This window comes from Rhinolophus sinicus, chromosome 4, assembly GCF_057876585.1.
Source record: "Rhinolophus sinicus isolate RSI-liver-muscle chromosome 4, RSI-T2T, whole genome shotgun sequence".
Lineage (NCBI taxonomy): Eukaryota > Metazoa > Chordata > Mammalia > Chiroptera > Rhinolophidae > Rhinolophus > Rhinolophus sinicus.
This window is the reverse complement of record NC_142504.1, coordinates 63,671,139-63,697,439: the sequence shown is the minus strand read 5'-3', so window position 1 is coordinate 63,697,439 and position 26,301 is coordinate 63,671,139. Positions and strand designations below refer to the sequence as shown.

The following is a 26,301-nucleotide window of genomic DNA, read 5'->3' as shown; positions in this document are numbered from 1 at the left end:
TATTCTATTCTTTAGATTCCACATATAAGTGAGATTATATGGTGTTTGTCTTTCTCCGTCTGACTTATTTCACTTAGCATAATGTTCTCTAGGTCCATGCATATCATTGCAAATGGTAAGATTTCATTCTTTTTTATGGCTGAGTAATACTCCATTGTATAAATGTACCACAGTTTCTTAATCCAGTCATCTACCGATGGGCATTTCGGTTGTTTCCATGTCCTGTCTATTGTGAAAGCACGACAGTAAACGTAGGGATACATAAGTCTTTTCGAATTAGTGTTTTGGATTTCTCTGGATAGATACCTAAGAGTGGAACTGCTGGGTCATAAGGTGGTTCCATTTCCAGTTTTTTGAGATACCTCCATAGTGATTTCCACAGTGGCTGCACATTTAATGCAAGTTGTGCGTGGGATGTATCGCTTACACAGAAAGGGGAGCCATTTCAATCATGAAAGCTCACTATACTCTGATAATTATATAGTTTAGGTGATATTTTTGCAAACATCTATGCCACATAAATTTATAAATTTTAGATTCCTTTACCATCAACAATTATAGACAGACCGGGAATATCTTGTTAAAAACATTCTGTAGATAAGGACGCTAGTGTATTTGCTAGGAGATGTCGTTAGCAAGTTTACTAGGGGATTTGACCAAGTCATTTTTTTCCCCTAGGCATTCCATGGTTTTAAAAAAAGGAGAAAATAGGCAGCAGGTCAGCTGCTAACCCTTTTCTTACCAATAACCTTGATGTTTTCATAGAGTACAAATTATTTTGTAAAGTATTCCTCAGTTTCACTTTGTAGATTCGGAACACCACAGAAATGATGTTGTTTGTTTTCTCAGTGCATCGTCTCAGGTGTTAAACAATGCTGATTTGTCTCATTATAGAAATATTTTATCACTTAGTTAAAATGACGTTTGCCAGGTTTCTCCACTGTAAAGTTAGTTAACATCTTGTAGGGAGATAGCTGGAGATGATGAATTATCTCGTTACTTCTCAGACTTATGCACCCACAGTGATGATTGTTGCCTGAATCATACCAAATGGTGATTTCCTACTGTCATCTTTCTTTCTACATTTATCAATTGTCTATCCACTGTGAGGAAGAGATTTATTTTCCCTTTTTTATGTACTTATGTTAGGATGGACTCGTGGGTTCAGTATTAATTTTTTACTATCATTATTTGGTCTCTCAGTTTGGCTCCTTGATCCCGTTGATGGGCCCACATCATTCTTTGAGCACTTCCTTATTCAGTGGCAGAACAGGATATTCTACCCTGTTTCCCCCAAAATAAGACCTACCCCGAAATTAAGCCCCAATTAAGATCGTCAGACAGACAGACACATTTAGTTCATTATGACGATGTTCCAGAAGAAGATGACATGACTATTTGAATAAATGTAAATTGTTGTACATGAAATAATAAGACATCCCCTGAAAATGCTCCTTAATGTATCTTTTGGAGCAAAAATTAATATAAGACCCGCTCTTATTTACGGGGAAATACAGTATAAGACCTGGTCTTATTTTTGGGGAAACACAGTAGGTTCATCTTATATTTTCCCTCACCAAGTCCTAGAATAGTTGGGACTTCTTTTAGAAGTCCTGGTTCCTTTAGTAGAGAATGGTATTGAAACCAAGATATGGGTAGTAGGTGTGCTATTGCTTTTGAGATGTCATTAATTCTAAGCCCACTCAGTGGACAGAGCTAGGAAATAAATGCATTTATATATAAATCCATATGTGTCCATATCTGTTTATAAATATGTTAAAACCAGGAGTTAACACTGATACTCCAATTCTAATCTAACAATACGGTGTATTTTTTTCTTCCTTTCTCTAATTGTACCTTTTTTTCTCCAATACTGAGAATCCTGGCCCTATTGCCTCAATATGTTTAAATTTTACTCCATCCTCCTGTTTTTAATCAATCTTCTCATCACGTGGGCTGTCTTCCTCGGCCCATATTGCCTGAAAGTTCTCTGCAAGTCCCGGTGCCACCAACTGAGAGCTCACTGCTGACTCATATCCCCCTTCCACCCCCATCACCCCAGTGCTCTAGCTCGTGCCAGATTGCTTTTTATTCCCTATACTTGTAATGTTAATTTTCTTCTAAGATAGTCAGTCAAAGGAAGAATTAAAGCTAGTAGTTACATATATTAAAAATTACCTTGAAAATCACTTATTGTGAGGAACTGGTTCTTAGAAAGCTAAAAAGCCAAGAATCAACTTTTTTTATTTTTAAAAATTATTTCTGACTTTTGACTGGTGCCTCCATTATTTCTCTGGGGTAGTAGAAGTCTGTTTTGAAAATGAGGAATGAGAGGGCAGTAAGTAAGAGTGAAGAGAGATTTCTCTGTCTGCTGAGTGGTGACTTGAAATAAAGATGTTTCACTGTAGGGTAGGAGAATGTGGGTACGGCACAGTTGAACTTCAGTTAAGTCATGTGCTTCCATGATTATAAAATTTATTGGAATTACAATTTTTTGTAATCTAAGGCTTATTAGAAAACACTGTTTCCAAACTTAATAAAAATTTCTTAAACTTTATTGGCATTTTTTACCATGATATTTCTCCCAGAAGACTTTCTTGTTTTAAAGTTTTTTGGTGTTAGCATCATGAAACCAGTTATTGTGTCGTTAAAGATACAGTAAGAGTTTCATTGTTTTTTTTCTTTTAATTCTTAATATTGGGTAATTTTCTAGTACATTCTTTTAAGAGATCTTAGATGGCATTCAGAAGTCAAGGCATGAAAGAAATTAAATAATTGAGTATTTAATTAAAGATTAGCATTATAATAATTAACCTGCACTGTACTTTCTTTTTTGTACATTAAGAATACACAATGTGAAGGATTTTTATTCACTGAAACATACACAGTATGTAATGTACTTTTAGTTTTAATTTTATCTAAATGTTTTTAGATTTATGAAGAATTAATATAAAACATGACAATCTAGCTTTTTACCATTTTTAATTTTTTTTGCTTTCTGTAGTGAAGCTGATAGTCCTGGGAAACATGGTGGAAATGTTTCTTTGGATGTTTTACCAGTTAAAGGTCCTCAGAGTTCTCCACTCCTTTCACAAGCTGTTCACCCACCTCAAGATAAATCATCCTCTGAAGAAATGTGGACTGTTCAACCTGCACACTTGATTTTGGTAGCCCCTTCTACTTGTGAGTATGTCAACAACGACACGACAGGAATTCACTCTGAAACCTGGAGCTATACTTACTCTCTACCCATAGCTTATCTAGGATATATACTTGGACTTGATGCAAACGTGACCAGTGGCTTTCACAGATCCTCCTCTCATCTATTAGAGACCTAAATCAGATTTGACCAGAGCGTTGTTCTGACACAAGGCTATGGTCCTCGGTCCACATTCCCAGTTCCCTGTATGGCAGAGCCACTCATGATCCATGGTCCCTTCCTCCCACCACATACTCTGCCCCAGAGAATTCATTTGGCACTCTTTTACCCTTAACATTGATATAGTTGGTTCAGAGTAGGAACAAATCTGGTACCTCTATGTATGTGCTTAAGCTAAGACCAGGTGGTAACAATTTCCAGATTTCCTTTTTTTTCTATGCCTTTGTCAGAATTGAACTTTGATTAGTATCTTTGTAGTTTAGATGGTCTTGCTTGACCAGAAATTTGAAATTCCTGTAACTGGGCAATTGAGAAAGCAAAATGAGCTGGTTTACTAGTGTACTTATATAGGATTTATTTTTACTGTTTATTAATTTTGTTTTTTTCACTAATGCTATATAAATGTAAGTAACATTTATCTAATATAATAGGTGATCTGGCAAAAACTGGACGTTTCCAGATTTTAAATAATTCTGTTAGGTTACTGAAATTTGAGCTGTACTGGCCAGCACATTGCCTTACAGTAACACCACAACATGGATTTATCGAGCCAGAGTAAGTATGACTTCTCTTGCCTTTGGGTATTATTCAGATGCTAGGATGGTGACTTTTTAAGGCTCAAATAATATGCCATTTTAATTTATTCAGTAGAATTTTGCTGTGTGCTGACTCTGTACAGAGCTCCAGGGTGGTACAGTGAGTTCAAGACTCGTGCTGCTTTGTGGAATAAAGACCATGTCAACAACCAATTGTAGTAGGTAGCCTACAAGCGTCAAGAAAAACATGTGAGATGGAAGAGAGTTCCTGGATAATTATATAGTGGAAGACATCGGAATGTTATCTGACATATTACTCTTGCTTACAAAGCCAGGAATACAGTTGGGCCTGTGATGAGGGGTGTTGGTCTCTAAAGCCCAGATGACTCTGCCTTTCCTTTTACCTTGAGTCTGGCTTATCCTACTGGTTTTATCTAAAGATCATTTATAGACAAAGATTTCAGACTTATTATGTCTGAGCCATAACATAGCTCGCCGTTTTCTGCAAAGAATATTCTATGATAGAAGGAAGTCTTTTAGGGCCTAATGTTGATAAGCAGCTACCCTCTATATGCAACTTAATTATTGATAGGAGGTAAAGCCACAGCTCTGCAGCTCTTCAGGGACTTTAACTGTGTTGACACAAAATATTCATGTCTGAAAGTTGCTTCATATTTAGGAATAGCAACTTTGCAGAAGAGCAACATGAAGTTTATTTACTTTTGAAAAATGAAGGAATAGTATGCATTTTAGTAGAGTTTACTTGACTTAAGACTGAGGTAAGTAAGGTATGGTTAGGGACACTCCAGAGAAACATTCCTAGGACCAAAGCATTCAATTTAATATTTAAAATTAATGGTTGAAAATTTAGGGAAATGATAGGACAGGTTGTTCACAAATAACTTTTTTCATTGTCCTACATATTTAGCTGTTAGCAATAGAAAATAATCTTGCTCTGCCATTTTTGACATGTGTGTACTGAAATAGCTTTTGTAACTGGTGATTTAAGTCACAAATCTGATTACATCGTCCACACTTTAAAGTCTTCTTTGATATCTCATAGCTCTTGAAGAGGAAATTTTAGCAAATGGGTGAAGCAGTCTTTTTTCATTCCTTTTCTGTCACCTCTCTTTTCTTCCAGTTTTCTCCCTACCTATTACATTTTCTTTGTACTGTGACAGTATCATTTTTTATTATCAAGTGGCTCAGAGCTTTTGTAGTATTGGTCTTTTGCTCTAGAAATTTGTATTTTGAATTTCTTTTTAAATGGTATTTCTATGGTATGATCTGTTTTCAGTTTTGCCCTTAGGTTCATGGGTTCATGTCACTCATCTTTTTGTTAGCCGCTGAGTTGTGGATTGATTGAAAATCAGATGTATGTGGGAGCTCACCTCTGTTCTCTGCTCTTTGTGAGCAGTAAGGAAATTGGTTATTGATAGAACAGTATTTATAACTCTTGTGGTTATTGCTATTAAAGTATCAGATATTCTTGGTTTTCATTATTCAATCCTTTTTTTTAAGGAGTAAGCTACAAATTCTTGTGAGTCCTAATTCTTCCTTATCCACAAAACATTCAATGTTCCCATGGAGTGGTTTGATCTATATACACTGTGACAATGGACAAAAGGTACTTTATAAAGGGCTTTTTTTCTTTTAGCAACATTTCTCATTGTAGTTTTAAGTGTCATCATCCTTATTAGCACTTATATTTCCGAAATCAAATAAAGGTGTCTGTTCTTTCAGCCCAACTAGACTTATTTAAATATAGATTTAGTACAGAGATTTTCCATTAGTGATCTGAGCAGTTCTCCTGGGTGGGGCAAGAGTGAAGAGTGAGGCCTATAAGCCGTTATTAATTTGCAAAATTTGCTTTGAAAAAAATAAGGGAGTTTGGGAAGAGGGGATAAAGATAAAGTTAGAGATTTACTTTGAGATCCGAATAAACTTTAATTTCTAAATTTATCAGTGTTTTCATTGGTTTGGCTTTACTTTTCTTTACCATGACTTAAAAATAGTAGCTACATTTTAAAAATGATAGCTGCATTTGTGTCTTAATGTCTTTATTTGGATCATTTCAGAAAATTGTGAAAGTTCAAATTCGAGAAGACTTGACCCAAGAAGAACTTCTCACTCGTTTGGCCTCCAGCCCATTTAGCATCCCTTCTCCAGCTGAACCTTCCTCTAGTCATCTGGTAAAACCAATGACAAAACCACCTTCCACAAAAGTTGAGATAAGAAACAAGACTGTTACTTTTTCTACAACAGAACCTGGTGAAACTTCAGGTATCGTGTCACAAGATTATTTAATTCAAATGGCTCCTGACATTGAGTTTAATGCTCTTTTCTTTGTTAACCGTATATTCGTGGTAGGTTTAAAATGTTACCCCCTTACTTCAGGATGAAATCAAGTAGTCATTGGCAATTTTTTCAATGATTACCTGGATTTGGGGGAGCTTAAAAATTGTAAACTTTAAAATCCAGGCGTTTAACAAATCTGTGTATTCCTGTAGTTTTAGATCTTTTGGGTGAGAACCATCCCTTGCCATATCTCATTAGAACTTTGACTAGAATTACTAATAAGTTAGTAGCTGAATAAGAAAGGAAAGTGGGTAAGAGCCTGGCTCTGTCACTTACTGATGTGACTTTGAGCCTCTCTCTCTTTCTCTCTCTCTCTCTCTCTCTCTCTCTCTCTCTCTCTCTCTCTCTTTCTCTCTTTCTCTCTTTCTTTCTCTCTCTCTTCTAAGTCTAAAGGACTAGGATTGTATGTAGGACCTATTAGAAAGGATTTGGGACCATCTGTCATCTGGCCCTCTAGCTCTTGGCCTTTCATTGATTTTTGTCTTCCACTCAAACTCAGTTTCCTACTTTTATGGTCTCCTCCTGGATTTTGTCATCATCTATAGCCAGATGGTGTTTTCTCTCTTAGTTTCAAGCCTGTCACTTCCTGACCATGCCCCCTCACCCCTCGTCTTTCCAGCTTACTTACTCTAGACATTGCAGCAGTTCTCTGCCCTCATTCAGACCTTCAGGCTACTGACCATACTACCTTTTCATTCTCCATCACCCCATCCACATCCCACTTGTCTTACAACGCTCCTTGAATTCTGTGGTCTATCATTGTGATTACTTCCCCACAAGCATTCTGAACTGCATTGTGCCCCTTTCCCTCTGCACTCCTGTTTGGCAGAATCCCAACCTTTGTTAAACCCAATTGTCTACCTACTCCATGTCTCTATCCTAGCAGTAAACATTCGTAGAGAAAACTACAGTCATGCTGACTAATTCATGAGTTCAGCTCTCAGGTCAACACTAGGCTTTCTCCTAGCCTTCCTTAGTTTGTGTCCTTTACCAGTTTCCAACAGTTACTTAACAGCTCCTTTCTTCTCAAAGCTCCTACTCCCTCTATCCTCCCCTACTCCTGCTGTCACTCTTTCCAGCTCTTGACTTTGCCTCACATATCATCGAAAACATGGAAGCCATTAGGCTAAATGAAAAGCCTCTGTTTCCATCACAGACGAACCCTTCTGCTTGGAATCTAGGCCCATCTATTCCTGCCTTCTCAGGGACTTCCTTCTGCTCTGTCTCGTGTCATCAGTTTCTCCCTCTTTGTTAATGCATTTCCATTAGCACGCAATATGCTCTACTGTTAACCTATTTAAGAAATGCCTTCCTTAACCCCAATCTCTTTGCTACAGCTGTCCTCTTCCTCAGTACCCCTACCTAGTGAAACAACCTGCCTTCACTTCCTCAGGCCGTTTAGCTGTTGCCACCACTGTGCCCTGAACCCATTCCTTTGAGGGTCACTGAAAAGCTCCTTTTTACCAAATCCAGGGTCTCTTTTATATGTCTTTGTTAATTTGACCTCTCAATACTGTTGATCACTCCTTTCTCCTTGGAATTACTTCCTTCTTGGAAGCTCTTGGAAGTTTTTCCCTGCCTTACACGCTCCTTCTCAGGATCCACTGCTGACTCTTCTTCCTGGGCCTACCTATGTCCCCTTCCTTCTCTCTGCTCTCCCTGTGCCCCAGATGTACACATCAGGCACCTGCTCAGCTTCTGCAGGTGGGCATCTCACAAAAACAGAAAACTGCTTTTACCCATAAAAACTGCTTTTCCTCTAGCCTCACCCCATGTCTGTCAGTAAGTGGCACCACTGTCCACCCATTTTGTTAGGTTAAATACCTGGAAGTTGAATTCTCTTCCCTCCCTCCCTCCTCTCATCCAGTGCATCAGCAAGTCCTTTGCAGTCTATCTTCAAAATAGATCCCATATCTGTCCATTGCTTTTCCTCCCATTGCCTCAATTCGAGCCTGATGCAGGCCACCTCATGCATCATCCCTCAGTTAAACTACTGCAGTGACATCTTACCAGGGTTCCTCCTGACCCCCTTTTAGTCTCCTTCCCCACATCAGCCATTAATTTCTTAAAAATGTAAGTACCTTATTGCTCCCTTGCTTAAGCCCGTCAGTAGCTTTGCATTATACTTTGAATAAGTCCAAAATAGGATCCTATCAAACATGATTCTGTTAGAAAATACTGTAGTTCCTGTTGGACTCCTCTAGGGATCTGCTGATTGCATTTTCCCCCTATGATGAGGTAATCATAGTAATTATCACGTATTATCACAGTAATCTGCTTGTTTACTTACCTCTCCAAGAGTTTAAGTTGTTATACATGTGTTCCTTTTAGAAAATTATCTGGAATTTGAGAATCATGGTAACACAGAAGTGAAGTGGCATCTGTCATCTTTAGCTCCACCATACGTCAAGGTTAGTAATAATTGCCTTGAAATATTTGTTTTGACGTTTAAACTTTAGGCAAGGTATTTAAAATTTTGAATTATGAGCATAGGTTGGCTTACTGGCTCTTTGTTCCACTAATTCATTTACTTGATTTTCTCTATAGGTGGGCCAATAATGCATGCCCAGTCTTTTTCACAAGGTAGTTTTGAAAGTCAAATTAAAGAATGTATGTGAAAATGTGTGCTTGCTTCATTTAATGCTATCTCCGATAGCCCTGATTTTTTATCTTAAATAACTTTATTTTGAAAGATATGTAAAAATTGTATTATGGAACATTGTGTGTGTGTGCACACACACATTCGCATACATTTATTCTCTCCCATGTTCTGAGTACTATTGTATGTTTTCTACAAGTGGGAGCTAGTGCAGGAGACAGAATTGAATGTTCTTTGCCACTGTTAGCCTACTGTATACTAGAGATAGTCCCTGCTAGTGGGTACTGCCTGAATTGAACATGTTGTCCTGTGTGTTGTTGGCCTTTTTGGCATGTATTTTGTGTGATGTGAACAGTTTTGAGCCATAATATTAACAAAATGTGTGCAATGATAATTCTGTATCTACTGAAAAGAAATAACTGTTTTTTGCATAGGATGTTAAATGTACGTTCAGTCGGGTCTTCAGGGTCTTTGCAGAAAAGACAGTCCTTTGACTTTATGAACAGAATTCTGTAGATCACTGTAGCCAGAGAGGAGTGGGTGCTGACAGAGATAGGAGTCAGTGTGAGGCCTTGGCGTGCGTGGAGTTTTTTTTTTTTTTTAATTTATTGGGGTGACAATTGTTAGTAAAATTATATAGATTTCAGGTGTACAATTCTCTATGACATCATCTATAAATCCCATTGTGTGTTCAGCGTGTGTCGAGTTTAATAGTGCTCCCACTCTGCGGCAGGTATTGAGCTCTCCTTGTCCACTGCAAAACGATTTGGGTGTCCTCCATAACCATTAAGGTAGTGGTGTCACTGAGAATTGATGCATTAACTTTTATATTTTTTCATTTGGTTGTTTAAATGACTACTTTGTAGGGAGTTGATGAAAGTGGAGATGTTTTTAGAGCTACCTATGCAGCATTCAGATGTTCTCCCATTTCTGGTATACTGGCAAGTCATGGAATCCAAAAGGTGAGTTTTGACATTTTTTTTTACAGCCAGCTGGTAAGAACATGGTGTTGATTGGCCAGGAGTATCTCATTTGTTTCCACCCAGAGCAGCTTGCTTCACCTAGACCACTGATGCTCTCAGCCAGGATGGCACAGGAGAAGAGGCCTGTCTGAGCACAAATCAGTGGACTGGCTTCTGCAGCCAAAAGTCCTGCTTTCTAAACAGCAAAACAAAATACCGTGCTTAGTGACATGCTTGATTTACATTCTTATATAAGCCCTTCATTTAGCCGCAGGCTGCCAGTACTTAGAACATACTTAGAGTAGTGCCAATCTAGACAATAGTTTTGTCCGCCAGTTGTAGTCAGAAAAATCTACCAGTACTCAAAACAACTCAGTGTTCATGACATGTAGTCAGTAATATAGCTTCATGGATAAATGATGACAGATCCCTTTAGCACCATGACCCTCTTGTATTTTAATTCATTTGTATACCTGATATAACCCCTTCAAATATCTGTTAGTGACACTAGTCATTCACTTGGCCTCGGTAATGAACTTTTTCATGCTAGTAGTTGAAACTCGTTTAAACTATAGCACTTATATAATATTGGCACATTTATTCAGAGATCAGACTTGTAATAAGTAAAGAATCTTTGAGCAATGATAGTAATCACAAACTCTAGGTACTTTACTGTCTGTATAACATAATTCCAGAGGGTTTCTGACTTTTTTAGAAAGACACACAATTCTATAAGTTTGTTTCATTTTCTAGACCACAGTAGAATCAATGCAGCTGAACAGGGAACAGACACAGTGTTCAACAAAAGTTCAACATCTGGAGGGAAGTTGGGGGGAAAAAAAAGAAAAACAGCAAGAAAGGTATCCCATGTTCATGGATCAGAAGATCTGACGTGATTAAAACAGCAGTACTGCCTAAATTGATCTGTAGATTCAGCACAGTCTCAATCAAAATTCTGCTGGTTGTGAGGTGGTTTTGTTTGTTTGGGTTTTTTGTTTGTTTGTTTGTTTGTTTGTTTGTTTTGTCAGTAACCAAAGCAATCTTGAAAAAGAACAAAGTTGGAGGATTCATACTTCCTAATTTCAAAACCTACAGTAATAAAAAATTATGTGGTATTGATATAAGGATAGACATATTGGATATGTGGAATAGACTTGAGAGCCCCAAAATAAACACTCATATTTCTGGTCAGATGATTTTTCAATTAGGGTACCAAAACAATTCAATAAGGAAAAGAATTTTTTTCAATAAATGGTCCTGAGACAACTGATGTCCATGTGTAAAAGAATAAAGTTAGACCCTAGTAAAGGCAAATAACCAGTTTAAAAAATGGGTAGAAGACCTGAATGGATACATCTCCAAAGAAGATGCACAAATGGCCGATAAACACCTGGAAAGATGCTTAGAATTACAAGTGATCGGGGGAATGCAAAATAAAGCTTCATACCCACTAGTATTATAATGATTAAAAAAAAAAACACACAACAACAAGTTTAGGCAAGGATGTGGAGAAATTCAAACCCTCATACACTGCTGAAATGGTTCAGCCAGTTTGCTGGTTCCTCAATAAGTTAAGCATAGAATTACCATGTGACCCAGCAATTCCACTTCTGGTTATATATTCCCCCAAATTGAAAACCAGTATTTAAACAAAATCTTGTACACAAATGTTCATAGCAGCCTTATTCAAAATTGCCAAAATTGTAGAATAACCCAAATTCCCATCATTTTATATCCCATACAATGAAATATTATTTGGCAATCAAAAGGAATGAATTACTAATAATATGCTACCACATGGATGAACCTTGAACATACTAAGTAAAACAAGCCAGACACAAAAGGCTACATTTGTATGATTCAATTTATGTGATATGTCTGGAATAGGTAAATCTATAGAAAGTAGATTCGTGGTTGCTGGGATTGGGAATGAAGATAAAGAATGGGGAAGGACTGCTAATGGTATAGGGCTTCTTTTTGGATTGTTGAATATATTTTAAAATTAGATTGCAGTGATGGTTGCACAGTTCTGGAGATACACTAAAAACTGCTTGAAATGGGTGAATTGTATGTGAATTACATCTGAGTAAAGCTGTGAAAAAAGAAAAATGAAGGTGCAGGACTAGATTGTCTCCCAGGACAATCCTTTTCACACAGTACTTAACATAGAAATGTAGCCTCCATTATTTTTGCTGTGTTCATCACTATATCCTCGCCTGAACTGCTTACCATCTTGTCAAATGAATTCTAGGTCTGGTTTCTTAGTTTAAAGGGGGATGGGGGAGCAGGGCACATCATTCTGCGACCATTTAGGGAAGTACTACCAAATAGCACAATTATTGATACATATATAGTAGTTATTCAGAAGAGGAAACATTAGTTTGTTAGTAAGAACCTAACTCTTAAAGTAAAAGACATACACAATAATCTCTTGAAACATTGGTCAGCTTGATGTGGGATTAAATCAGCTACGGTAATGAATATTAAAGTTCCTGTTATGTTCCTACTATGTTACATGCAATAATATTAGGTTTTCCCTCCTCTTTGTGTATTTTTTGGTGTTAGAAGGAGGTACAAGTGGGATCTGTAGAATACATGGTACTGCCTCCAGTGGTTCCAGATAATGTGTATATTTTCACCATTTAGGACATGGGTGTTTTCATTCTTCCGTAATCTTCTCAATGTCCTTATCATCTTTAACAGTGTGACTCCCTAATCTCGATGATCTCATCTCCTCCATCAGTATTCTGCCTTTTCCTCAGGCTCTCGGGCTCATTGGCTGCATATTTCTTATGTTCTGTAGTGACAGAAATTAGGTCACTTAAGTGTTTTAATGTTAAGTCCAGACTCATTCTTTGATAAAGAAAGCTCTTAACACTGGTAAACTTTATAAAATACTGATTTTAAATATTACAACTTTCTCATTATTGAACTTTTTGTAGGTTGTATGCATACAGTTCATATCTATAACTTTGAGCTGTATGGTCAGGGTAACTGGTTCTGACCAATGTTCTGAAGTTAATCATAAGAAAAACTGCTAATATGTAATGTAGTGGCACTCGTCTTTTCTACCTCCTGTTATACACCCACCCTTGCATCACATTTTCTGTGTGTCCTTTCAGTCCTCTCAGTTAGTGGCTGTGTACTAGGCCTTAGTCCTTTACCACTTGGCCAGCAGAGGGTTCCATAAGCATTGCAGTGAAAGACTGAATTGTGTGTCGGGAGTTGGATCTTCCTTATTTAGATCTTGTACTTGACAACTCCAGGATTTTTGATAACTTCTTTTTCAATTAAAAAAATTTACATTTTGAGGAATATGTTACATAAAGCCTTAAAGAAAAATGTATTTTGGATCTGGTATAGTAACAAGCCCACCAAAAATAGAATTGTTCAAATTAGTGGCAAAACTAGATAAGGCAAAAATTTTTTTCCCTTTAATTTTTTATACCAACACTCCGAATTGGTAATCTAACTACATGTGTGTAAGGTTCAGTGTCAAAATTTCTCTCCTGGATGTGTTTTATAGGTGTCCATCACATTTTTGCCCCGAGATAAAGGGGATTATGCCCAGTTTTGGGATGTTGAGTGTCACCCCCTTAAAGAGCCTCACATGAAACATACCCTGAGATTTCAACTCTCTGGACAAGTGAGTATTACACTGAATTTAAGTAAGTTAGTGTGTGTGTGTGTGTGTGTGTGTGTGTGTATTAAAAACGCTAAGTGAAACTGACATGAAAAACTGGCCTGAAAATGCAGAATATTTTCCTGGTATTATTCTAATTTCATTAATTCTTCTGTATAGCTATATAGTCTTAATTTTCTCATTCATCTTTATTGATTGGCATGTTTGAGGTATGAGTTTGGCTTTATGAAATCTATATTTGACTTGATTAGGTAAGATACTGTGTGTGTGTGTGTGTGTATAAGAAACTGAACAATGCAAAGCAGGACTTGCGATTTAGGGAATTTAAAAATCATAAGTCTTCTTTTAAAAAAATTGTGAAGGAAATAGTAGAATTCAAATAGGTAAATGTCTATGTATTTTGCTAGGGTATTTCTCCTCCCTAACTGTGTGGTTTTTTGTTTTATTTTTTTTAATACAGAGTGTCAAAGCAGAAAATGAGCCTAAAAACTCATGCATTTCTAGAGATACTGTTACTAAAATAGATAATTTAGTTAAGCCCCGAAGACAAGCTGTGTCAGAGGCTTCTCTCATATCTGGGTATGTTGTTGTTGTCATTCTTAAAAAAATTTTTCCCCAGTACTTTATTGAGGTTTAATTACGTTCAGTAAAATTCTCAATGACTTTACCTATGGGTTTACACGCATTACTACCACTCTAATCAAGGTAGGGACTATTATTCTTCCCCCCAGAAAGTTCTTTTATATCCCTTTGCAGTCACCCCAAGGTTTGTTCTGCTCTGTTGCCATAGGTTAGTTTTGTTGAATTTCATATACATATGCACTCTTTCTATCTGGCATCTTTCACTTAACATACTGCTTTTTGGGATTCATTTGTGTTGTTGAGTGTATCTGTAGTCTGTTCCTTTATTGTTTAGTATTCCATTGTATGAACATGTCATAATTTATGCATTTTCCTATTGACATATGGGTGGCTTCTAATTTGGAGCCATTATGAATGAAGGTGCTGTAAACATTATTGTATGTGTAATTTTGCGGGCATGTTTTTTTATTTTGGAGGAGTAAAAGTACCTAAGAATGGAATTGCTAGGTCATATGACAAGCATGTGTTTAACTTTAAAATAAACTGCCAGGTAAGCTTTCCTAAAATGGTTGTACCATTTCACATTCCCCAGAACATTCAGAAGATATCTATGAAAGTAGATTCTTAAAAACTTTTAAAAATGTACATTTCATACCAGCAGCTTAAACAACTTTAATGATAACATTTAAGTATTTTACCTAATGAAAATGTTTCTAATAATCCTTAATTAACTAATATTTAGGTCTAAGTTAGTTCTGAAGAAGATGCTTGTAAGAAAAATACATGTTAAATGCCTGCTGAATTTAAACAAATGTGGTCATTTACTTCTAATAGAAGTAAGTAATGCATTTTGTAAGAAATTAGAATCTTTTAAAGAATATGTGTTCTTACCATACTTTCTATGCTATTTTTACTCATCTGCTCATCTCATACTTACTGAGTGCTCACCGTGTGCCAGGCAGTAGAGATAAGACATTGAGCAAAACTGCCCTGGTCCTTGCCTCCAAGGACTTTACCTTCTGGAGAGGAATCTCATCACAACTAATCATACTGACAGGCTTCATTACAACCTGTGGAAAGGACTGGAAGGAAGTAAATGGGAAACATGGGGATATATGACAGAGGGAGCTTGATCTGTTGTTATATCTGGGAAGAACCTCGCTGAAATGGAATTTTAAAGTGAAGGAGAATGAGTGGAAATGACCTAGGTGACGAGGACTATATAAACAACTAGGATGATGGAATTGTTGGCTCTTAAAGAACTAAAAGCAGCCCACAGCCCTAGAGCACAGAGGAGGAGGGAGAGTTGGATGAGGTGAATCTGGAGAGGGAAGTGGGCAGAATGCAAGTGACCACGCAGGGCCTTGTGTCAGATGTTATCTGTAAAGCTACTGGAAGCCATTGAATGACAGGATCAGTTTCAAGTATTTACAAAGTAATCTCTCTGGCTATAGTATAGACTGATTAGAAGGAGGCCAGAGTATGTATGATAAAACCGGTCAGAGGCTATTCTTAAGCATTCCAGGACTAAAATAATGTCAAGGAAGATGATGAGAAATGGACACTTTTGAAGTATATAAGAAGGAAATTTGAAGGATTCAGTGATGGATTGGATAAAGGGGCGTGAGAAAGAAGGGGGTCAAGGTCAGTTCCCAGAAACTATTCCCTGAGACAGGAAATACAGGTGGAGCATCAGGTTTGAGGAGAACGGTCACAAGTTTATTTTGTATTTGTGGAGCCGTCTTTGAGATAGCCATAAGGAGATAATTGTGTGGTGATTGGATATGTTGCCCAGAGGCTCAGTATGAGATGAGAAAAACACCTGGGAATCACGTAGGTGTGAGGTCACTAGATCACCCCTGATGGGATTGCCTAGGGAGATGGGATTGCCTAGGGAGAGTGTCGTGTGAGCAGTTAAGGGTGTCCAGGGCCAAGCCTCGTGGGACAGCAGCATTAGGGGTGAAGGAGTGGAGATGAGCCTGCACAGACTGACCAGTGGCCAGAGAAATGAGTCGGCAGCTTGGACTCTGAAAGCCAAGGCAAAAGGAGGTGGTCACTACCATCAAATGCTGCTGAGAGGCCAGAGCTGGTGTTCACACTCTCAGAGTAGTCTGTATCCCTAAAAACATGAAGATTATCAGTGGGCTGCACTGTGAGTAATAAGAGTGAAATGAACTCAGGTGAAAGGGCCACCTTTTATCAATGGTTTGAAGTGAGTAGAGAAGCAGACTGTAGTGAAAAAGAGAGGTGGAGGTGGTGCTGCTGTCCTGTCTTACATAACTAACCCAGCACCTTTGTAAGAGTATTCCTGCTGTCAGTATTTTATCTTTATACATTTTACAAGTAGTTAAATGCAATTACAAAACTATTTTTTAACTGACTTGTGAGAGAAAACACAAATTAAAGCAACACTTCATAATTTAATATATATAAATAGTTTAAATTACTATGGATTTTAAATAGATGATTTTTAAACCTATTTCCAAAGCAGACAGCTTGACTTGACCCACCGTGGAGTGTATGCCCCAAAAGATGTGTATCGGTTTCCACCCACTAAAGTTGGGGAATCAAGGACATTAAAAGTCAATTTGCGAAATAATTCCTTTATTACACACTCGGTAAGTTGGAAATACTACTATGGGTTTTGGAAAAGTAAATGTATTCAACTATTTGATAAACATTTTCCTGATAATTAGAAGTTTATGTTATAGATTATATTTAAGTTGTACTAATGAGTTCATTTTTTAAATGCCTTACTACTGTATTTAAAAAACTCATGGGAAGTTCATGACGCTTTATCTGAAAAACAAAAACATTTAGCATCTGTTTTCATATTTTTCATTTTTTAACTTTTTCTCTTTGTTCTGTGCCATTAGACTAACATACTTCTTCTAGATAATACTTACTTTAGTTAAAACTACATTGAATTCATATTAAAATTCCCTTATATGTTTTTATGAGCATTTATTGTCTTACCTAATTTTGTGGCTTTACTTAAATTTACAAATGTAAATATATGTTCAAAAATCTAACTTGCATAAACTTCATGAAGTATTTCCTATTAAATTGCAGCTGAGGTTTTTAAGTCCCAGAGAGCCTTTCTACGTCAAGCATTCAAAATATTCTTTGAGGTGAGTTTATTGTAAATCAAAATGTTTTCATCCTAGCGCAGGACTTTGTTTTCAGGATATCAGGATTTCTCTTGGGATTTAGCACTTGTGAGGTCTACCTCACTCACAGCCCCACATCTTCGTCACTAACACCACAGAACAGTAAACACATGGGTCTTTATAAATAGGAAAAGAGATAAGGAGCCTGAAGGGTAAGCATTTCATGACTGTTCACTCGTGTACTTTACAGTGTAGCAACCAAACTTCATGAAATGTTTTTGACTTAACATATGATTCCTGTTAACCTGGTATTTTGCCAGCCATGTAAATACACAGAACCTTAATTACTTTGTGATTAACTTTAGAATAATTCCTGTTTTAAATATTATTTTCACTATGTTGAGAGGGATTTAAATTTTCATTAATTTTGACAAAAATTAGTTTTCCCAGAATATTTGGGAAAACTGTTATTGTATTTTACGGTTGTTGTTCTTCAAATACCCTATGTTGTTCTTAAGTCAAAGTCTCATTTTCTTGTTCTTGTTATTTTTCTTTTCTATATAATGTACATTTAACTTGAAATCTCAAACTTGATTGTCCCTGTTATTTAGAATTTTAATAGTGCGGTTCTATTAGACTTAATACTGAAGAGTAATTTTACCTTCATCTTTAATTAAACCATTTAATTATTATAAGATATTTCATTTTAGCATGAGGAGACTATTCCAGAAACGTGTTATTTTCTATGAAAACTTGGACCCTTGGCTAACATTCTAGCACTGTCTTTAGTGAGTTACTAAGTACAGCAGTGCTGTACTCTAGAAGTTTACACATATCTCTGGAAACTGAAAAAAGGAGTGGCGGGGGGAAACGTGTTCCCTCCACCTCTTACCTTTTCTTTTCACTCTACCACACTTCCCTCATCCTATATACGATGAGACATGTTATTTATGTACTTGGGAGGTCAGCACTTTCATTGCCTCCAAAGGAGGCTGACCTGGAAGCAAACTGCAAATTCAATAATGAATATGTTTAGAAAGTTATCATAGACTTAATCTCTCTGTGCCTGAATTTCCTGTTTGGTAAAGTGGAATGATAATGCTCCTAACAGCATGGAATTGTTATGAGGAGTACGTAAGAGGTGTGTGAATGTTAGTGCCTGGTCATAGGAAGCACTCAGCAGATGATGGCATCTTCACTGCTGTTGTTATTATTATTATTATTATTTATTAGTTTCAGGTGTACAAAACAACATAATAGTTAGATATTTATAGTCCTCACAAAGTGATAACCACCCTCACCCCCCTCAATCTACCACCCACATGACATTGTATATTAATGAAAGCCCTCCTTTTTAGTTGGCCTTACTGGCAGGATCCATCAAAACTAACTTGAGAGATTTTGATACGTCGCTGTTTTTTATTAGTGCTTTCCCATTTAATCCCTTCAATAACTACATAGAAGAGAAAAGCCTAAATTTAAGAAAAACTGCTAAACCTAAGTTTTCTAGCTTCTCTGCTCTGAGTTCTTGTCTCCTAGCAGTTGCCCCTTCAGTTAATGAAGGTTTGCTCTGATTGATTTAAGACTAGTGATGTTATACTGTGTGTTAAAAATAGGTTGGTACTGCTAAATACACAATGGTGTAACTGCAGAAGCAATTAGCTCATTTTAAAAATAGATTATTTAAATTCTCAATTGTAACTTTTTAGTAATTGATACTAAATAAATGATTTCTCCAGAACACTGTTATTATCTAAATTTGAACTTTATCATAACTATTCATTGTTTTTCTTTTATTTTTTATTTTAATATTTTTATTGAGGTAAAATTCACGATATAAGATTAATGTTAACCATTTTAAAATGTAAAAATCAGTTGCATTCAATACATTTACAATGTTGTACAACCATTACCACTATCTAGATCCAGAACATTTTCTTTTCTTTTTTGATTTTTAAAAATCCCATTTATATAGCATTTATATAGAATAGAGTATTCATTGTACTAAACTTAACTAGAAAATGTGTACGACCTATTTGAAACAAACCTTTTTTTAATATATAAATTATTTTTTTCAGTTACACATTGATATACATTCAATAGTATTTTATCTTTTCAGGTGTATAGTATAGTGATTAGACATTTATATAATTTATGCAGTTATTTCCCCCCCTGCTCCGCTTCCCATTAGTCTAATACCCACCTGGCACTATACATAGTTGTGCAGTATTATTGACTACATTCTCTATGCCGTGCTTTACATCCCCATGGCTATTCTGTAAGTACCAATTTGTACTTCTTAATCCCTTCACCTTTTTCACCTAATCCCTCAATTTCTCCCCTCTTGCAACCATCACTTAGTTCTCTGTATATGTAAGTCTGGTTTTGTTTTGTTTGTTCATTTATTGTGTTCTTTAGATTCCACACATAAGTGAGATCATACGGAATTTGTCTTTCTCAGTCTGACTTATTTCACCTGCTAGGTCCATCCAGGTTGTGGCACTGTTTCCCTTTTCTTCTCTGCCTGGTTCACATCCGTGATCTTAACCAGCTTTAGGCAGTTGTATATCTTTAAACGTTAAAAAGATCAGGTGGAATACTTCTGTGTAAACCAGCATACAACTGGCAGAACTTATTGGAAGGGCTTAGATTTTTGTTTCAAGAAGCTCTTCTTATCTAAAAAAAAAAATGACTCTTTTTTTAATGTTGTTTTTTTTAAAAAGCTTTTTTAAAAAGTTCCAAGAAATCTTCCAGATTTTTTTTAATTCCCTTGAACAGCCCAGTACCAACTGTTTTTGAAACAATGTTGGCATTCAGCTCATCTATAGTTTTGGTAAAGAATCATTATTTAAAATAGGTGTTAAATTGTGTAGCTTTATGTCATTATTCCCATTTTATGGCTAGAGGATGAGGCAGTCAAAACTTGCCTGGAGTTAAATATTCATTTTCCAACTTTCATCACTGAATACATTGTGGTTTCAAATTCTCTTTTGATGTTATATTCTTTGCTTAATTTGCTTCACAGATTTTTTTTTTAAATTCTATTTCAGCTGAAATTTGTAAGCCAAATTAGTTGTCTTCTTGACCCTTTGCAGAAAAAGAACCTAAACCTGTTCCTTTACAATAGTGTTTCAAGCAGCAAAATCTGCTCCTAATATGGAGTGTAGGACCAAGACAAAATGAATGAAAGGGATATGAGGGGAATTTAGGGTGGCAATCCTTCTGTAGTGTATGTACAGTAGTTGTCACTGAGGTATTATAAATTCATAGAATAGTGAATTACCTAAAATCAAATGTCAAGTTACTTTTATATTAGTCATCTTTATTTTTCATCATTAAATTTTTTAACAAGCTAGTAACATTTTTTCTGTGTGAACTTCCCTGGATTTAATAATCTTAATAGCAGCAGCAGTTACCATTGCTCTTCCGCTTTCCCTCCTCCTTTTCATGCTTATCTTTATTTCAGTATTGTTGACATGATGAAAACATTTTAATGAAAAAGTCAATTTTTATAAATGAGATGGCATTTTGCTTAACTTCAACTTGTTTTTTAAAATCCAATTTTGAAATATTAAAATGTGTTAATTGCTAGCCATTTAAAAGTAGATCTTTTTAGAGTTGAACTTGTTGACTTACCATTCCAGTGCTAGAAAATTTTAAGCTGTCATGAATTAGAGCACTGCTTTTCTATGTAGCCTAGGTCATGTTAATAGCATCTAGAAGAACTTAGAAATATGAAATAATATTTCTAAATTCAGCAAAATTTGGGCAGTTTACATAAGCTAGCATTTAAAATAGCATCACAAGATAGATCTTGTTTGCTTTATTCTCTTTATGACTTATTTAAAATATTTTTAAATTTTTATGCTTTGAAGATAAATAAGGTAATTTTATACTTAGTGGCAAATACTTATTATTTTGAGCACAATGAGTTTCCAGAAAGTTTTTATCCATATTAACTGTCATGATGGGACTTAGAATAAATTTGTAATGTCACGAATTTCAGCATCAACTCTAATAGCAGCAACTCAGTATAAATTTGATAAGAATAAGAAAATCATGTGTGTAAAGCACTAACTCTGTGCTTTATTTAACTAAATGAAGTAAGCTCTACCGGTAGGTCATAGAAAACTTTCCTCTCATGACATCCATAAGCTTAAATTTTAAAAAAAGGAAAGTGAAAAAGCTGGTTTCCTTATATATAAGAATTACTTCTTTCAACTTCAGAGAGAAGCAGATCTTTGCTATAGTATTTCACTTGAGAATTTTTACCACAGAATTGAAATGTTCGGTATTATAAGTGTTGAGTGCTTTTGTACTTGTCCCAAATATTAGACACTTTGACTTTGGACGAGGGCTCATGAAATATAATTGCTGGTTGAGAGCAATAGTTAGCTTGCTGTGACAGGTAGAACAGAATCTTTTCTGAGAATTATGAGAAACAATTTTCAGCCTTTCATGACATTTTTGTTTATTAGATCGCTGCCTGTGACACTAATAGGAGCACACTTCCCTTTAATCATCTCTAGGGCACATGGGGTAATAACTGCACCTTTCGCAAGGCTGTTGTGAGGCCTGATGGGGCTGCTGTCAGTAAGCTCCCAGGCCAGCACACAAAAGTGGCACTGTGGAGTGTAAACAGACGGCAACATAAATAAAGCAGGTGACTTTTCCCCCAGGAAGTTACAGCAGTTTGCCTAATGCAGAGGGGGGTGAGCATGAATGTATCTCGTGGCTGTTTAGCCCACTTAGTGATGGATTGTAAAGAAGGAAGGAAACATTAAGTTTTTTTGTAAAGGTTCTTTTTTGGATTCTAAGTGATCATCCCTTTCTCACGTCTTTTTAAACAGAATTTGTTCATGTTCCCACTTAGCCCTGAAAAGCATCCTTCTGTTAACCTGTTGTGTAATTCAAGGCTAATCTCTCCTGAGATGTCTTAGCTAATGTGTTTCCCCTCTTCTGTGCTCAGGTCTCCATGCACATAGCGTGCTGCAGGTCCTCGCCAGCTCTAGCTTCTGAGCTGACAGACCCTGCCGTGTCACTTAAGAGGGAAGGACAGTTCTCACAAAGTTACAGGCAGGGAACAACACTGCCATCGAGTTGTCATTACTTTTCACCCATGCACAGGAAACAAGCTATTTGTTACTTCTTTTCAGTTTCTTTGATAATGATGGTACCTTGGCTATGCTAATGTGCTAGCTTTTTCCTACAAAAAATATTTCTTCTAAATTAAAAAAGAAAAATATGGTTTATATAATTTGTAGCTTCTGATAAGCACTTTAAGTGTAGGTGGGGGCATATAGTGAACAAGGAGATTTAGCGTGCACTTCACGAGTGCCTCTGTGCTCTTAATATGCTTTTGCTTCTGTGTGCCTTTGCTATAAAATTGGTCATTAGCTAGTGAAAGATTTTGAACTAGACCTCTCCATTAGGTTCAGTGTACTTTACTATTACCTTTTCCTTTTTATGTGTGTGTGGGGGGAGTGAGCGAGGGAGGGAAAGAGAGAGAGAGAGAGATTAATGCAGGTTTTAATAATAGTACATGAAAATAGTACATGAAAATGTCCATCTTACTGGTAGTGTTCTATAGCTACATTAAACTTCATGGTTCTTTCTAAATTGCACTTCATTTTATTCAAAGTTATCTGTAAAACTAAAGCAGATATATGTTTATCATAATACGTTTTTTTAAAACACTTCCTCACAAATATAGAACAATTTTATAGTCCATACTGAAATTTGTTAATAATGGGATCTTCCAGAAATTTATTTTGGGATGTTTTGTTACTTTTAGTAATTCATAAATGATAGAGCCTCTTAAATTGGCAGATTGTACTACATTATTCTGAGTATTGAAGTGCTAACATGAAAGAGAAATTGTAGTTTGTCAATGCCATGGACAAGGTACCATGTTTTAGAAAGGCACACTAGCTTTGACATGGGGAAATAAGGTATTATTGCATTTGGGGAAAATAACTCAGACTGTAAATACACATATATAATTTTTTTTTCCTGCATTATCAGTTATATCCAGGAAAAGGGCTTTGAAATATTTAAGCTATTTTCTAAATTTCTAGCCATCGGAAACAAAAATATATATCAGTTCTGATTGCTGAACTTTAAAATATGTAGCTCAGAGGTGAGACCAAGGGATGACATACCTCCCTCTGAGGGAAATCTCAAAGCTATAAGTTTTCACTTCAAAAACGATTAAAATTGAAAGCTGGTGACATCACACAGGCTATGATAAAGTATATGTAGTCTCATTCACCATGAGAATAAAGGTATATTTTTGACTCTTGGGACCTAGTTTTATGAACAAAAACAAACCTCCCACATGCTACTTTTAAATATAAGACACTCATTACCTACCTTGATATAATCTGAAAATCAGTTTTCAAGATTTTTTATAAAAGTTACATATGAATTTTGGAGCAAGAACTATACAACTCTGTTAATGATGGGCATGGGACAAGTCGGTTTATGTTCTTCCCAGTTGAGATGTTGCCAAAGTCAGTAAGGTCAGGATACGTAGGATGTTCTCTCACCCTTTCTTAGGTCGACAGGCACCTGCCTTTGCAGACAGAATATGAAGCTCAAATCAGAACTCTGATTCCCCCTTTCCTATTTTTATTGATTAGCCAGGAATAAACATGCAGTACTATATGAATCAGATTTTAGGTTTTTCTTTCCTTTGTGCAAGTTTCATATTAAATAACAATATCAAAGAAATGAGAACTAAATTTAAGTCAAATGTAACTGGACCAGGTTCTTTCATCACAAACCTCCTGAGTTCTCTGCAGACGTGTGCTTAACTGTGGCAGGTGATTGGCTTGTTGCCGGAGCATCAGGCTGCTGATATTTTCCTTCTCTCTACAGAGCCCAGCATTACATCAACATGCCTGTGCAGTTCAGACCAAAGTCGATGGGCAAATTTGAAGCTTTGCTTGTTATTCAGACAGACGAAGGCAAGAGTGTAGCTATTCAACTAATTGGTGAAGCTCTTGAAAAAAATTAACTAGAATACATTTTGTGTAAAGTAAATGGCATAAGTTATATTTTGATAACTTCATTTTTCTACACTACAGTTATGCTTTTGTATATATTTTGTATGATAAATTACATATGTAAACAGTAGACTTTTTGTTGTTTTGAGAAGCTAATACTGAAGACCTGACTAAAATATCATGTATCTAGCCTATAGCATTGTACTCAACTTTTAAGGGAAGGAGAGTTCTATTTTTGCATTGATTATGATAGTCTAAATAAATATGGCAGATATTTTAATGTTCCATATCCAGAAATAAAGTTAATTTTCACTAAACTTGTCTTTTTTATATGATGTCATATAGAAATCAGAATATTGCTTTATTCTGCTAATTATTTCCAAGCTCCTGGGTCTGTTACATGATGTTTTCCTCCATTACGTAGATTTCTTTCCCCTAAGAAATTCCTTCTCTCTTCCTCCAGTCCTTTAGCTCATTGCTCAGAGTAGAAAGGAAAGCTTACTTTTAATGAAATTGTTTTCCTCCAGAGTGGGAGAAGTCTTCATATTCTATGCAAATATGTTGAAGATGTTGATATATTTTAAGATAACATTTATTGTGATTAAAACCAGATGGGACAACTGCTTCAGAATGCAGCATAGCAGGGGCACTCGGCAAGCAGGTACCAGTAGGATCAGGGCAGTGAGTCACTGAGCAGACAGAAAAGCTCTCCTGTTGTGACATCTTTAGCTGTGGCAAGGAGTAAGGTAGAGAAGGTGACGTGGTTACCTGGTTTTACCCAGGAGGAACATGACTACTGCTTCTCAACCGTTACCAGCAAGCCTCCTGATAAACTTCTGAGCCCCTTCTCCTTTGAAGAATCAAAAGCCCAGACTGTGAGCATTTGTGTAGTGGGTTGAGGGTGATCACAATGGGATATTGATGGAGCAGAAAGACCGTGGAACATATGAAAAGCAGCCTAGACGACATAAACCCAGTAGCAGTTCAGAACAAAATGATTGTGAGCTTGAGACAGAAAAACAAATTCGTTTGTCTTCCACCTCATTTTTCTCTTGCTTAGAATTTCTTTCTTAGAAAATCAAATTTGTGAAAACGTTCACAAGTTAAACAGTTGTTGGTTTTGTTGATGTTGCCTTACTTCAATTCTAGATTTTGTACATCAAATGTGACATGACTTCATACTTCAATGTGTATTTGATAACAGTCATGCTCAAAAATTTTAAAACAGAGGTATAGCTTTTTCAAAATGTTTGCTGTGGTCTTTCAATCCCTAAGTGTTGTGATATTTCCGTTTTTATGTAACCATCATTTTGCTTTTTAGGTGATACTCAGGAGGTCACAAAAGAAGGGTTAAACAAGCAAAGAAATTTTAAATGTAACTCTCCTTCCATAGACAATATACTTTCGTAGATAATCATATCTTTTTTTTTTCCTAATGATTTTTATTAAAAATATAGCTAACATACAATGTTATATTAGTTTCAGGGGTACACCATATTCAACATTTATATACCTAAAAAAGTGATCACCATGATAAGTCCAACAACCGTGTGACACCATACTATACTATCACAATATTATTGACTATATTCCCTGTGCTTACATTATATCCCCATGACTTATTTGCTTTATACCTGGAATTTGGACCTCTTATTCCCTTTCACCTTTTTCTCCCTTTTTAAATTTTATCAATTACAGTTGACATTCAATATTATTTTATATTAGTTTCAGGTGTACAGCATAGTGGTTAGCCATTTATATAATTTAAGAAGTGATCCCCCTGACTAGTACCCATCTAGCACTATACATAGTTATTACGACATCATTGACTGTATACCCTATGCTTTACATCACCATGACTATTTTGTAACTACCTATTTGTACTTTTTAATCCCTTCACCTTTTCACCCTGGTCCCCAACCACCTCCCATCTATCACCCCAACAAATCTAGTACCCACCTGACACCATACATAGTTACTACTACAATATTATTAACTATATCCCTTATGTTATATCCTACATCCCCATGGCTACTTTGTAACAACCAATTGTACTTCTTAATCCCTTCCTCTTCTTTCACCGACACCCCCAAACCCTCTCCCACCTGGCAACCATCAAAATGTT

At 36.2% G+C, this 26,301-nt stretch overlaps 1 protein-coding gene across 9 annotated transcripts in view; it reads left to right on the top strand.

Annotated features, from left to right (window-relative positions):
* CEP192 (centrosomal protein 192) overlaps positions 1 to 24,493 on the top strand; it is a 160,141-nt gene extending 135,648 nt beyond the window's left edge. For 7 of the 9 annotated variants that reach the window (XM_074340409.2, XM_074340412.2, XM_088797891.1 and 4 more), the window contains 11 exons: positions 3,005 to 3,183; positions 3,811 to 3,934; positions 5,437 to 5,542; positions 5,994 to 6,198; positions 8,605 to 8,684; positions 9,739 to 9,834; positions 13,361 to 13,480; positions 13,938 to 14,056; positions 16,548 to 16,677; positions 17,132 to 17,190; positions 24,049 to 24,493. In XM_074340409.2, coding sequence (XP_074196510.2) covers positions 3,005 to 3,183; positions 3,811 to 3,934; positions 5,437 to 5,542; positions 5,994 to 6,198; positions 8,605 to 8,684; positions 9,739 to 9,834; positions 13,361 to 13,480; positions 13,938 to 14,056; positions 16,548 to 16,677; positions 17,132 to 17,190; positions 24,049 to 24,187 — 1,357 coding nt within the window. In that variant the 3' untranslated portion in view covers positions 24,188 to 24,493. Of the gene's footprint in view, positions 1 to 3,004; positions 3,184 to 3,810; positions 3,935 to 5,436; positions 5,543 to 5,993; positions 6,199 to 8,604; positions 8,685 to 9,738; positions 9,835 to 13,360; positions 13,481 to 13,937; positions 14,057 to 16,547; positions 16,678 to 17,131; positions 17,191 to 24,048 lie in introns of those variants that run through there. The other 2 variants (XM_074340407.2, XM_074340414.2) reach the window with 2 other exon arrangements.
* Positions 24,494 to 26,301: the final 1,808 nt, after the last annotated feature.